We start from the raw sequence: 13,838 nt of genomic DNA, 5'->3' as shown, positions 1-13,838 counted from the left end.
CCTGACCCTGCTTCACCAGGAGCCACAGCCAGCCTTGCTCACTGGTGGTTCCACAGCTGCTGATCAACCCTGCCTCCCACGGCTTGAACTCACCACCAGGAAGCTAGTCAACATCCTGTTTATTCAGGTTTATAAATTTACAGAACTTGTCCTGACAGGCCCAGACCTCCCTTGGCCGGTCACCCCCCCTCCCCCCATCGGGGCCACTGCACATGGGGCTGGGGCTGCAGGCTGCTTTGCCTGGGAGGCACCCAGAGCTTCTGTTAAATAGATTACTAGTGATGCCCTCTCCTGGCGGTGGTCATGGCTGTGTGCCCGGCCAGCCAGCGCCCCTCCTCATGCCCGCAGTGCCCCATGGGCAGGGCGAGCAGTTCTGGAGGTGGTAGGGGGACCAGAACAAGAGAATGTGGAGGAGAGCATAAGACAGACCCACGGTGGGGCTGAGCCAACCCTGCTTTATTTCACTAGAGCTTCTCAATGGCTGACAGGAGCTCGGGTTTCAGGATAGATGTGTCTGGCTGGGTGCCTGCAGCCCTGATGTCCTCAAGCACGGCTGCATCCCACGAGAAGGTCAGGAGGGCAGAGGGCACCTGAAGCAGGTTGAGAGGCACAGAGCTCCAGCTTCACATTCAAATCTCCCTGCTGGAGCCCAGGCCATGCTTGCCCAAGGTTGCTCCCCACGGGTGACAGCACTGCTGTGCCTTGAAGGGCTCATCAGATAAGGACACCCCCTGGCCTGGCTGAAGCCCACCCAGCCTGGGGCAGCAAATGGTACTTCCTCTCCAGGCCTCCTTCCCAGTCTCCCTGAATAAGGGTCTGACCGCAATCCGGCCCCCTCCTTTGTCCTCTCAAGGAATTCCCTGCATTTTGAATGCCTTCTGGTCTCTGCTTTGCAAAGGACTCTTAACACACTTAGCACATTCCCATTTTACAGACAGAAGTTACCCAAGGCCACACCACAAGTAAGTGGGAAGGTGGGTCTTACACACAGGGACACCCTCCCCAGTACCATCCCATTCTCTCTTGGGGGCTTGTGCCGATTTAACAAGAGCCCAGAGAGCCGGGCTAAGGTGCCGGGAACTGTCACTCACCAGTCCACACTCGTTGAAGGCCAGGTTCTCATCTTCTGACAGCTTCTGCCCGCCTGAGGCCAGCAGCTCAAAGGGCAGCCAGTCGTTCTGCAAGGCCTCCCGGACAAACCCATACAGCGCTGCCACCCGCTCCCGGGCGTAGAAGGTCCCTAGGGGCGGGACAGTTGAGTGGCGCTGGAGCTCACGGGAGCATCTCTGCACCACCCGGGAGCATCTCTGCACCACCCGGCCGCTAGCCCTCAGCCTCCTCCCTGGGGACGAGCGCAGCCCAGAGAGGCCGCGCGGGCGCCCAGCACGCACCCTGCACCCTGCAGCAGGCAGCCATCGGGGATGCGCACGCACACCTCGCCGGGGACAAATGCAGCCCAGAGGGATCGCGCAGGTGCCCAGAACATACCCTGCAGCAGGCAGCCATCGGGGAGGCGCACTCGCAGCAGCGTGTACGTGTACTTGCGCATCTCCCGCTGCTCCTCCCGCTCACGCATGGCCTTGGTCCGCAGCACGCTGAGCCGCTCCACGGCCTCCGACCGCAGCCGCTGCTCCCGCTTGATCTCCTCGGCCGTGAGGTTGAAGAAGTCCCTGGGCAGGTCGAACTGCGAGGCTAGGGACGAGGGCCGGAAGACGCGGCGCTGGCGGGCCAGAGTGGCGCGCACAGGCTCGGCGCTCAGGAGCTGTTCCTTGTGCCGCTCCAGACACTGAGGCTGGGCCAGGATGGCCTCGCTCAGCACGTAGAACTCCTCGTGGCCCTCTGGAACACACGGAAACGTCACTGCCGAGTCAGGGAGACCCTGCGCCGGACCCTCCCGCCCCAACTCTGGGCTCTTACCCTGGTCAGGGATCGGAAGCAGCACCTTCTGGAAGCCGATGGCCTCAAAGAATTCGTGGGTCCCTTCCAGGCAGTGAATGCGCTCCTGAGAGCAGAGGCAGAGGTCACACAGGACTCTTGGGGCCTCCCTGTGCCCCACCAGACTCTCCTCCCACCCTGGCCCTCCCAGCCTAGAGTCCCTGGTCTCAGGGCAGCGGCTATCCCTGGACAGGCTGAACCCCCAAAGCTGTCTGAGGCGCTGAGCTCACAGAGGGCCCAGGACCCCAAAAGGTCAACACCAGGGTGAAGGAGGCTGAAGAGCCAAAGGACAACATGAGGAGGCAGTGCCAAAGGTGGGGCAGGCCGGCTGCCTCATGTGTGATGCTGGACTCGGGTTGGGGGCCTCCAGAAGAAAATGGGGCCCGGCAGGCCCCATGGGCCAAGGTGGTGGGCCCTGAGATCTCTTCACAGATGCCAGAAGCCTGCCTTTGTGTGGAAAATCTCCCCAGTGCTGATGTTCTCTCAACTAACTCAAAGAGAACTCACACTGCACTGTGGGTGGTGGGCAGGGCAGAGGGTGTATGGCGCTCACAGAGCCCGCCCTCCCCACCACCACCTCAGCCCGCCTGGACTGCTCCCCACCCTGCCTCCTCCCCCCAACCCCAAGCAGGGGCCCTTCTGCAGCCAGCTCTCCCATCCCAGGGCTGTCTGCAAGCCAGCTGCTCCCTGTGATGGCTTGGGTCCTGCGGGGGGCCTCATGGGCCCGGCCACACCAGGCCAAGTCCCTCACCAGCAGCCCTCACCTGGAACACCTTGTTCTGCACCTTGATCTTGCGGTACTTCTCCTCCTCTGGGTGCAGGTGGATGTTGTCCAGGTACCTGGGGTGGACAGGGGCCAACAGCTCAGAGCCACGCCACCTCACTAAGGGTGACACCAAGCAAGGTGCCGTCACACCTGGACACCCCACAGAGCCCGACCCCTAGCGCCCAAGATACCAGGCCTCCCCCTCGGTCCTGCCTTCCAAGGGCACCAATGACCTGCCACGGTGGGTGGAGCAGGGCAGGGCCAGAGTAATGGTCTCTGGAGCTGATGGGTCCCCAGAGCCAGCTTGGGGGACTCCTGAGCAGCACAAACTTCTAGACCTGCTCAATAAGAGGAAGGGGCGACCCTACCTCTTCACTCCCTTCTGATGATCCCAATAGGAAGCCAGGGTTGGGAACCCCTGATGCAAGGTCCGTCTAGTCAAAGCTATGGTTTATCCAGTAGTTGTGTATGGATGTGCTGCTGCTGCTAAATCGCTTCAGTCATGTCCGACTCTGTGTGACCCCATAGACAGCAGCCCACTAGGCTCCCCTGTCCCTGGGATTCTCCAGGCAAGAACACTGGAGTGGGTTGCCATTTCCTTCTCCAATGTGTGAAAGTGAAAAGTGAAAGTGAAGTCGCTCAGTCATGTCCGACTCTTTGCAACCCCATGGACTGCAGCTCACCAGGCTCCTCCACCCATGGGATTTTCCAGGCAAGAGTACTGGAGTGCGCTGCCATTGCCTTCTCTGGTATGGATGTGAGAGTTGGATTATAAAGAAAGCTAAGCGCCAAAGAATTGATGCTTTTGAACTGTGGTGTTGGAGAAGACTCTTGGGAGTCCCTTGGACTGCAAGGAGATCCAACCAGTCCATCCTAAAGGAAATCAGTCCTGAATATTCACTGGAAGGACTGATGGTGAAGCTAAACTCCAATACTTTGGCCACCTGATGCGAAGACCTGACTCACTAGAAAAGACCCTGATGCTGGGAAAGATTGAAGGCGGGAGGAGAAGAGGATGACAGAGGATGAGATGGTTGGATGGCATCACTGACTCGATTGGCGTGAGTTTGAGTAAGCTCTTGGAGTTGCTGATGGACAGGGAAGCCTGGCGTGCTGCAGTCCATGGGGTCGCAGAGTTGGACACGACTGAGCGACTGAACTGAACTGATGCAGTCAACTTCTTCATTTTAAAGACTGATAAATGGAGGCCCCCCAGAGAGGCCAGACCCCTTCCCCGAGGGCCCAGGGAGAGTGAAGGTGGGGGACCTGGTGTCACTCCCAGGGCCGTGCCCTCTGCAGGCCTCCTCAGCACTTACTTGGCGATGGTGTCCACGCCCAGCTTCACCCGGTCCCGGTCCTTATTGAACGTGTGGATCTTCATGATGGAGGCAGCCACCGGGTCGGTGGAGAAGTGCTGGGGGAGTGAAGAAAGTAGAGGGTCAGGAAGCACCCTCCTGGGGACCTGGGGGCCACACCGGCTGAGCAGCCGGCTCTCAGCATGCAGTGGCAGCATGTCCGGAACCTGGTGGCCACTGCAGACGCACTGCCTCTCCTAATCCCCCAGCCCTGTAACGGACGTTCTAGAAACAGACGGAGGTGGCAGAAACAGGATACAAAAAAGGTCTGTGACCTGCGGCTCCCCAGTGCACACCCAGGGAGGCAAAACAGTGGAGATGCTGCTGACCCGTCCCCCTGCCTCGGGGATGCCACCTGCTTCCCTGGAGAGTGGAGGGGCCATGTTTGATCCCTCAGCTGGCCCAGCCTCTGGGTGCCCCCAGGGACCCTGCAAACAGCATCCCAGTAGGGAGAGACTGAGAATGGGTCACTGAAACGAGCAGCAAGGTCAGGCAGCAGGTGTGCTCTCATTCTGGACAGCTAGGCACGCGGCCTCACCATGGGGTCTTGTTTTTCTGCAGCCCCAGAAAGTCAGCAGTTACATGGCCAGTGGGGCTGGTACCTGTGGCAGCCCCAAACACATCTGCTCTGCGTGAACAGTGGGGTCACTAGAGGTGATGAATCAGAGCAGAGACCACCTGGCCAGTCAGATCTACCTGTGCACCCCAGCAGAAGCCCAGCCAGAGCTCCTGGAAGGCAGGTGTGGAGCCTCTGCCTACCCCAGCCTGCCTCTCTGAACTACAGTGGGGGTGAACCTTCAGCAGCCACGTATGTGTCACTTGACGTCTGATGTGAACTGGGTCAACTCTCCTAGGGACTTCAAATCTGGACCCTGTCCAGTCTGCCAGTTAAGTTACCAGCATAAGACAAAAAGGCTCAGATGGGCCAAGAAAGCGGGTCTGCAAAGCAGCAGCTGTGAGATGGGCAGGGCGGGGCATCCTCAGGACATGGCTGAGCCAGGCTGACGGCCCCCACTCCAGCCACCTCGGGACAAGCACACCCACCCCCTAGCGAAGAGCTGCAGGTCCCACTGCTGTTCTCAGAAGTATCCAGGCAGCCCGCAGCCTCGTTTAAATCAGGACCAGGGAGCGTAAACAGACAACGGACAAAGGAACACAAAGTCCATGTACATATTCGTGTTGTGATGGGGGTGGACTTCACAGTGGCCAGAAGACAGGTATTTCAACAAATAAGGACTGGGGAAAACTGGGTAACTATCTGGAAAAAAAATTAACACACACAACACTGTAAATTAACTATACTCCGATAAAAATTTTTTGAAAATGAAAATAACCCTAGCTGCATGCGTCATATTCTACACAGGGATAAATTCTAGTTGGAGCAAACCTTTAAATGTTAAAAAGCAAAACAGAGTAGCACTAGAAAAGCCACGGAAGAATTGTTTTAATTCTTTAGTGGGGAAGGCTTTTCTAAGTATGCCACAAAACCTGGAAGTCATAAATTAAAATCGATGCATTGAATTACATAGAAAAAATTTCTGCATGGCTATGTGACTATAAGCAGAATATAAAAATAAGCTGGAGAAAAAAATAAACTGGAGTAAAATATCCCCAGATCATAGACAAAAACCTCATTTCCCTAATATGTAAAGAGTGCCTACAAATCAATAATACCCAATACAAAAATGGTCAAAAGATGCATTCTTGTATGAAAACATAGACAACCTAACCCTAAAAAGGGAGATGCAAACTAAAAACTGCTGAGATGTCATTTTTACCTATCAATTTGGGTAGAGACAATGAACGTTTGGTGACCCACAGTGACAGTCAGGGGACAGGGCAAATGGGAACTTTCTCCCACAATGCTGGTGAGAGAGTGAATCAGGACAAACTCTACAGAGGATCACCTAGTGACAACTATCCAAAGCCTGACACACATGTTCTTTGTTCCAGCAACTCAGCTTCTGGAATGGAACCTACAGCTCGAAGTGCTGTACAGACTAGGTTTTCATCATAAATATTGTCCTCTCTAGTGAAAGATTGGAAACTTCCTACATGCTCATTAACACAGGGCTGGTTAGTCAAGGAACAATTTACAGGAGTCACTGTGCAGTCACTATGGAGAAAGCAGACTTTCAAACTGCTCAGAAAAAAATAGAGGGACTTCCATGATGGTCCAGTGGTTAAGACTCTGTGCTTACAATGCAAAGTGTGTGGGTTCAATCCCTAGTGCTGCTGCTGCTACTAAGTCACTTCAGTCGTGTCCAACTCTGTGCGACCCCATGGACGGCAGCCCACCAGGCTCCCCCGTCCCTGGGATTCTCCAGGCAAGAATACTGGAGTGGGCTGCCGTTTCCTTCTCCAACGTGTGAAAGTGAAAAGTGAAAGTGAAGTCGCTCAATCATGTCCGACTCTTAGTGATCCCATGGGCTGCAGCCTACCAGGCTCCTCCATCCGTGGGATTTTCTAGGCAAGAGTACTGGCTGCTAAGTCGCTTCAGTAGTGTCCGACTCTATGTGACCCCAGAGACGGCCACGCACCAGGCTCCCCCGTCCCTGGGAGTCTCCAGGCAACAGTACTGGAGTGGGTTGCCATTTCCTTCTCCAATGCATGAAGGTGAAAAGTGAAAGTGAAATCACTCAGTCGTGTCCAACTCCTAGCAACCCCATGGACTGCAGCCTACCAGGCTCCTCCGTCCATGGGATTTCCCAGGCAAGAGTACTGGAGTGGGTTGCCATTGCCTTCTGGAGTGGGGTGCTATTGCCTTCTCTGGATCCCTAGTGGGGAAACTAAGATCCCACAGACGGCGTGGCAAAAAAAAAAAAACCCAGAGGGGGTGATAGAGCAAATGAGGTAAAAATGTTAACAACTGGTAGATTTGGGTAAGGTAGGGAGAATGACACAGGTATTTGTAACTTGATCCCTGGAACCTGGGAATATGTAGGTTATGGGGCAGGGGTTGCGCTGATGGAGTTAAGGCTGCTGATTAGCAGACCTTAAAATAAGGAGATTAGCTGGGATTACCAGGTGAGCCCGATGGAGTCAGTAAGGGCCCTGAAGAAGGGGAAGAGAGAGAAAGAAGCAGAGAGAGGGCAGCTGGGAAAGGCCTGGCGGAGAAGGAACCACAGCAGACAGACAGCCTGAATCCCCAGGACTCCCAGAAGGCACATAGCCCTGTGGCCGTCTTGACCGTAGCCCACTCATAACTTCCAGAACTGTGAGAGCAGAGACGTGCTGTCTGGAGGCACCGCATTCGTAATAATCTGTTTGAACAGTAATAGGTCACTCCCACCCTAGGTGAAGGAGATTCAGGTGTTCTTTCTGTTCTTGTAGTTTTTCTTTAGGTTTGGAATTATTTCCAAATACAGAATTTTAAGGAAAAAAATAATAATAATATGGAAGTTCTTCCTGTACTAATAAGCATTGCAGTTCCATGTCAGATGTGAACGGCAGATTGATTTTTATGTAAAACAAAAAAGCAGCCCTTGTAGGAGATACAGATACCTCAGTAGTTTGTATTTGGAGCATCTCTGAAAAGGGATGTAAGATGCTCAAAGCTGGTGCCCCAGGGAGGGTGGAGGCGGCTTTCCCCACCTACCCTCCCAGACTGTGAATTCCGTCCCACAGGTGAGGGAGGTTAGCACAGAACCAGAGCACACCCAGGTGGTGACGCTTCAGGGGCTCCTGGGCCTTCCAGACTTCTAGGGGTGGCTCTGGCAGCGGGGCGGGCACTCACCATGAGAATGGCCTCTCTGATGCGGGTGTCCCGCTGGTCCTTCCTTAGAATGGCCCCCGTGAGGGGGCAGATGAAGTACACTCCAGGCACCGCCAGGTGGGCCGAGCCTTCCGCTTTGGGCTCCGGCGCCTGGGAAGATGGGGGAAGGTGTCTGAGCCTGGACTGTGGACAAAGGCCACCCTGAGTGCCACAGTCCTTAGAGTATGGCCCTGGGAGCCAGAATCCCCAGGCCTAACGCTGTTGCCTCTGCCTATTAGTTGTGGAACACCGTGGCCCAGTATCCAAGCCCCTCGGAGCCCATCTTCAGGGCCATAGGATGTCCTCTAGAGACCAACTCAGAATTCAACAAGGTAAGGAACAGAGATCATGTAGCGGCTCTGGACACAGAGCAAGTGCTCAGCTGAAGGCTCCTGCTCTTCCTGCTCCCCCTGACTGAGGAGTGAGGAAGAGGAATTGGAAAAGGAGTCAGAGGGTCAACGGTGCCCTGGGTGAGTCCCGGCCTTGGTCTGGAACTCAATTCCTAGGTCATCTTCAAGGTTCCTTCCATTCTAAAACTCAGGCCTCATGGGTGGTGCTGCTCAGAACACCCTTTCCGCCAAGCTCTCTGTTAAGGCTTGCCTCCTCCAGGAAGGCCTCCTAGATTACACCAGTCTCTGTGTGCCCCACCACCAAGGAAGGCAGCAGAGGGCAGCGCTAAGGGAAAGGGCTTTGGAGTCAGACAGCCTGGGAATTCCAGTCCTGCCCCTGCTGGTTTCGAGGTGCAAACTGAGGACACTGGGCTCTCTGAACCTCAGTTTTCTCTTCTGAAAAGTGGGAACTGTAACAGCTCCTCCCCATGTGGGGTTATGGGGGGTGGGGTGGGGGAATGACTGAATGGACGTGCAGCCCCTCCCCCAGCACTTGGGTTTGGTTTCATTAGGTGCCACGCCAGGTGGTGCCCCAGATGACACCACCCTCCACCACGGGGTTCCCCAACCTGCCTCAGTGCCCTGAGGCCAGAGGTGACCTCGATCCACCCTGACAACTGCGTCTCCCTCCCCTCCCCAGCAGCAGACGCTTATAGCCCAGGACTGGGCACCAATCAGACCAGAGCAGGAAAGAGCCCAAGCGGGCCCTCCAGGTCCCCCTCCCCAGGCCCCACATTGGGGGTCCCACTGCTGCTGCCACAATGTCTTTACCGTGTTGTTCCCCGGGGCCTCTGGGTTCCCACTGACCGTTGCTTCTGCTCGAAGTTCCTTTCTCACTGTGGGGAGAGGCAGGGAGACGGAGAACAGGTCAGTGTGTGGAGTGAGCCTGCATGCCCCGTCCAGGCCTGAATCCTCACATGGGTCACACTCTAGTCCTTCCAGCTCGAGGTCCTCCTGGCCCCTACACCTCTCCATGCCCCCAGGCTCAGGCTGCACCAGACCATGCCCTCCTCCTGCTCCAAGTCCTGGTTCTGTCTCCTTCTACCATCTCAGACATCCCTGCCCCAGATCACAAACAGACCCCTCCTCAGCCTTTTCACCAGCACTTCCCCATTGTGGTAAAAGTGTTAGTTGTTTAGTCATGTACAACTCTGTGCGACCTCATGGACGGTAGCCTGCCAGGCTCCTCTGTCCGTGGAATTCTCCAGGCAAGAATACTGGAGTGGGATGCCATTTCCTTCTCCAGGTGATCTTCCTCATGATTGTGATTTAAACCTCCTCCTACCTCAAAGTGAGGGAGCTCGAAGGCTCCGGGACCCGTGAGAAGTAGAGGATCCACCTAGAGGACAGTGGGGAGAGGCCTGCTCCACCTGCCCCATGTCCCCCCGCCATGGCTGGAGGACAGTCGAGGCTCACCCTGGTTCCGGATGGAGTCCTGTGATGTGGGGCCCCGTGCCCGGGGCTGCTTCTGCTCCAGCCGGGCCAGGGCCGCCGCTGCCGCCATCTGAGCCTCATTGGTGGGTCCCTGGCGGGGCTGCCGGACTGGCGGCTGGCTGGGCTTCTCTTTGGGGGCCTTCTCCCTGAGGAGATGCAGGGGGATGGTGAGGTGACATGGGGTTGGCAGGAGAGCTTCTGTCCCCTCCCCCTCCTGCCCCAGCAGACACAGCCGTGCCTCTTCCCTGGGGGCCACCAGACAGTGGTTCTAACAGAGACAGAGGAGCCCCCGGAGGCAGACGGTGGTTCTGTTCCCTGCTTGGCCCCTCTGGGGAAACCCTGCCCTGGTCTGGGCCTCGGAGTCATCACCTGTCAGGTGGGGGGAGAGCACACCCATGGTTCGCCCCCTTCCCCATGGGAGAGTCTCCACCCGTACTGTCTACAAGGGTAAGACCCATCCAGGCTTTGTCTACTGAGCACCAACTGTGTGCTAGGTAGCCAGCATGCCAGGAGCTAAGGCTCAGCGTGTCTATTTCTCAGGGCAACATTCCTCCCTGCGAGGGCTCCAGCCGCCCTCTCACAAGCCCCAGAGGCTCACGGAAGCTGGAGCAGTGCGCCAGGCTGCACACAGGCCCTGTGTGAGGCAGGCTACAGAGATCTGGTTTGATCTTGCCTCCACCCTGGGAAGCAGGGTGATCGCCCCATGAGATGGGCGCCCTCCAGCCCTGACCAAGCCGGGAAGTGACCTGGCCGCCACCTCATTCCAGCAGAGTCCTGCCTCCCACCCAGGTCTGACTCTGCCTCGCTCTCCTTCCCTCAGGACTCTCTCTCTGGGAGCTGGAATCATCTGTGCTCTATCTCAAGTGGGAGCCAAGGCTCTGCGTTCACAGCCTTGCTGCCCGCCCCCACGCTCCCCCTCTCTGCTCACACACCCAGGGCAGCCCTCTTTTCTGATCCCTGCTCCTCTTGCCCACCCTGTCCACAGCTGAAAGTTTCAGGCTGAAGAATAGACCAGTCATGTATGGATAGCTCTGCCCAAGCCCCACCATTCCATAAAAGCACCATTTTCCAAACCTTTCACTCCCCTCTCCTCCCTTCATGGCTCATCCTGACAGATTAAGCCAGAGGGGTCCTTCTAAAACCCAGTCACTCTTCTGCATACACAGTCCTCTCACCCCAAGAATGATAAAACCCTGTAGCAAACACGGGCCCCGCACGAGCTGCCCCTTTCCCTCATTTGCTCCCATCTTTGCTCTGTGCTGTTCTTCACACCTGTTCTTCCACCACAGGACCTTTGCACTCTGTGCTTTCTGGGGGAGTATTCTTCCCAGAATGGACAGGGGCCACTTCAACGGCACGTGCATGTGTGTGGTATGCGTTGATTTCCACACGGCTGAAACTGAGCTCAAACTTCCCCTTCTTAGACATTCCCAGACCACCTAACAGTCCCCAGCATCACTGGCAATCTCAACCCTGTTTTTTTTCTTTCACGGCCAACCTTCCGTCATTTATGTATTGGCTTACTTGTCCACCTCCCCTCACAGGAAGGGGAGCCCTGAGAGGGCAGGGATTCTCATGCCATGGCAGTCAGCTGGACACACATCCTGCATCTCCAGTCTGGCTCCAGGCACATCACAGAAGGCCAAATTTCCACGTGACTTCCCTCCCCTCTCCTTCCAGGCTTCCAGTCTGACACAACCATCAGCCCTCACCTCCTTCCAGTCACACACAGTCCCAGCTGCTCCAGCTTCCACCTCCACTCACTACTTTATGGACAAATGAATGGACTCCCTTGTTTGGCCCACGACTCTCCCTGGGCCCCTTTAAAGGGGTCCTCCTCTCCCCGCTCCCCCCAAGCTCCCGGGACCTGCACTTTCCTCCTTGACTCACAGATCTGGCCCTCATGGACCTCCTTCACCCAACTCAGTGATCCCTTCCCAAGAACCCCAGGGAACCCCCAAGCCTCACAACAGATGCCCAGATGTCCTTACCATGCACCCACTCTCCCTCACCCACCCCCACTGCCTCAGGATTCCCTCACCAACCCTTACTGCAGGCCACCCAGTCTCTCCTCCCAGCCCCCACCTCTTCACAATCCCTTCCATTATGCCTCACAGATCCCTGCCCAGGCTGACAACTTTCTTTAGTCACTCCCCATCCTAAACACCCTCGGGCCCCCAGCCCTCTCTGTAGCTCCCTGTAGGAATCCCAGCCCCTTCTAGACTCCTTCTGCTCATCCCTCCCCGCAGTGGAGCCTTCTCAGCCGATCCACCCTCGCCTCTTCCTTGTCTCTCCAGCTCATCACTATCCTCTGCTCACCACTGGCCCCTCACACTTCCCCATGGAGTCTCCAGTGTGGCCCCAGGCCCCTCTCTTCAAGTTCTCCCCAGACAAGTTACAGAGGCCTGGAAGTGCAGGCCACCTTCCCTCCCCTCCCAGGTCTCCCTCCCTGGCCTTCAGGCCACTCAGCGATCACCCACGAGGAGGACCCTCATCTCCTTCTAGTCCGAGTCCCCCAGGTCCTCACCTCCACCCACCTGCCTCCCTTCTCCCAGACCATACTGAGCCCCTCACAGCGCCACTCATCCCCTGCCCCCCCCCGCAGTTCACCCGCACCTCCCAAGTCCCTGACCACACCTCCAACAACGCCTAAACCCTCCGGATCCTCACCTCCTGTCCACCCTCCTGCTCCACAACCAAGGCCCAGTTCTCTATCGCCACGGAGCTTAAGCTTCACGACTTTTTGCGACTCCAGCTCTTCTTGTTTCTCCAGGATCAGTCCCCAACCTCTGATCACCGAGATGCCCTCAGATCTTAGGCGATGACTTTTCAGGGGCCGTTCTCCTCATCCCTGGCCTCTCCCTTACCGCCCGCCCTAACCGGCTAGGGTCTCTTAACTGACCCCTCAGTTCCTGCAGCCCCGCCCCCTCGAGCCTCGCCCCCTCTGCCCCGCCCCCAGAGGCCTCCCCTCCCTCAACTCCCACCCCTCCCTCGTGCCCCGCCCCCGGAGGTGTCCCCCACGTTCTCTCAGCCGCCCCTCCACGCCCCTCGCTTTCCCTAGACTTCCCGCGCCCCCCTCCCGCCCATCCCCGTCCCCGGGTCTCAAGCTTCAACGCCTGTCACGCACCCCACCGACTCCGTGAGCTTCTGACCCGGTCCCGCGCTCTTGAACTTGATGTCGGCCTTGATCTCTTGGAAGAATTTCTTCATAGTGGTGGTGGGCCCGGCGGCGGGGGGCCGCGGGGGGGTGGGGGGGCGGGGGGGCGCAGGGCCCGGTACGGGAGGGGCCGGCAGGAGCCAACAACCGGAAAGAAAATATGGTGCCGCCGGAAGTCCCGCCTTCGCGAGGGCAGTCCACGTGACAATCGGCGCAGTGTGCCTCTCTAGATCTCCGCGTCTTGCTGGCCCGAAGTGACCACTCTGCACTCTCGGGGCGCGTCTCGGTGGTTCGTCTGGATTCTGTTGCCAGGAGCAACGACGGTGCTTCCAGAGGGAGGTTGTGCTTGAGCGCCTTCCACCGCGTTCCCCAAGGAGTGACAAGAGGGAGAGGGGCAGGCCGAGGACCCCGCGGAGAAAGCGCTGGCCCTGTCCTTTTACTTACTCAAGAACCTTCCCTGGCTCCTCAGCGGTCACGTGAAAAAGTCCCAATTCTGCGTGGGGCAAAGTCCCCAAGACCCAGCCACGTGGTCAGTGCCAGTAGTCCTCCACAAACACAATGTGGGAGGAAATGAAAAGGATGGGTTGCACAGAGCTAGGGCTTGGGGACCCTCGATGGCGGATCACCGAGGGGTTTAACTTAAAGAGATCGGAGATTATCCTCAGAGTGCTGACGGAGTTCAACGAAGAATCTAGTGCAGCCCAAACTTTAACCTTCCTGAACTTTATTTTCCTAGCTATGAAATGAGGATACGAATAGCACCGGCTTCATAGGAGGTCTGTGAGGATGATGCTGCAATTCGAAATCTCTGAATAAATCGCGGACGTTATCATGATTTTGTTGTTGTTCAGTCGCCAAGTCGTGTCCTACTCTTTGCGACCCCATGGACTGCAGATTTACTCCTTTAAGAACAGTGCTTGAGAGTCCGTTCTGTACCAGCAGTGAAGAAAACAGACAAAATTCCCTGACCTCAAAGAACTCGTGATCTTTTTGATTGGAGGAGTGAGCCAGAAAATATAAAATCTATGGTGGAGTGAATGGTGTTAGT

General features: G+C 56.7%; 1 protein-coding gene and 1 long non-coding RNA gene across 10 annotated transcripts; one reads left to right on the top strand and one right to left on the bottom strand.

Moving 5' to 3' along the window:
- Positions 1–102: 102 nt before the first annotated feature.
- UBXN6 (UBX domain protein 6) lies at positions 103–12,970 on the bottom strand. Of its 9 annotated transcripts, none has more exons than XM_081499705.1 (11): positions 12,761–12,970; positions 12,304–12,422; positions 9,616–9,779; positions 8,971–9,035; positions 7,793–7,921; positions 4,018–4,115; positions 2,700–2,775; positions 1,918–2,002; positions 1,399–1,839; positions 1,092–1,240; positions 103–590 (listed from the first exon to the last, which is right to left on the bottom strand). In XM_081499705.1, exons 3-11 carry the CDS (start codon positions 9,701–9,703, stop codon positions 465–467), a joined length of 1,257 nt encoding a protein of 418 aa, XP_081355831.1. In that variant the 5' UTR covers positions 9,704–9,779; positions 12,304–12,422; positions 12,761–12,970; the 3' UTR covers positions 103–464. The 9 variants fall into 9 exon arrangements, with proteins under 9 accessions (XP_081355831.1, XP_081355834.1, XP_081355836.1 ...); XM_081499708.1 differs by having other exon boundaries at positions 1,489–1,839; XM_081499710.1 differs by lacking the exons at positions 12,304–12,422; positions 12,761–12,970 and adding exons at positions 11,346–11,399; positions 11,625–11,685 and having other exon boundaries at positions 1,489–1,839.
- A 10-nt stretch (positions 12,971–12,980) lies between these two features.
- On the top strand, positions 12,981–13,622 carry LOC145509947 (uncharacterized). The gene is made up of 2 exons (XR_014056572.1): positions 12,981–13,319; positions 13,527–13,622. It is a non-coding gene; the product is annotated as an uncharacterized LOC145509947 (long non-coding RNA).
- Positions 13,623–13,838: the final 216 nt, after the last annotated feature.

Source organism: Giraffa tippelskirchi, chromosome 6 (genome assembly GCF_054371585.1).
Source record: "Giraffa tippelskirchi isolate mGirTip1 chromosome 6, T2T-mGirTip1v1.2.pri, whole genome shotgun sequence".
NCBI lineage: Eukaryota > Metazoa > Chordata > Mammalia > Artiodactyla > Giraffidae > Giraffa > Giraffa tippelskirchi.
The sequence above is the reverse complement of the archived record's forward strand: the minus strand, read 5'-3'. Positions and strand labels throughout refer to the sequence as shown.

Coding starts and splice junctions, on each gene's coding strand:
- UBXN6 (XM_081499702.1), bottom strand. CDS start 12,843: ATGAAGAAATTCTTCCAAGAGATCAAGGCCGACATCAAGTTCAAGAGC. Junction 9,780..12,760: donor AAGCTCACGGAGTCGGTGGG/GTGCGTGACAGG, acceptor GCATCTCCTCAG/GGAGAAGGCCCCCAAAGAGA. Junction 2,776..4,017: donor GGCGTGGACACCATCGCCAA/GTAAGTGCTGAG, acceptor TGTCCACCCCAG/GTACCTGGACAACATCCACC.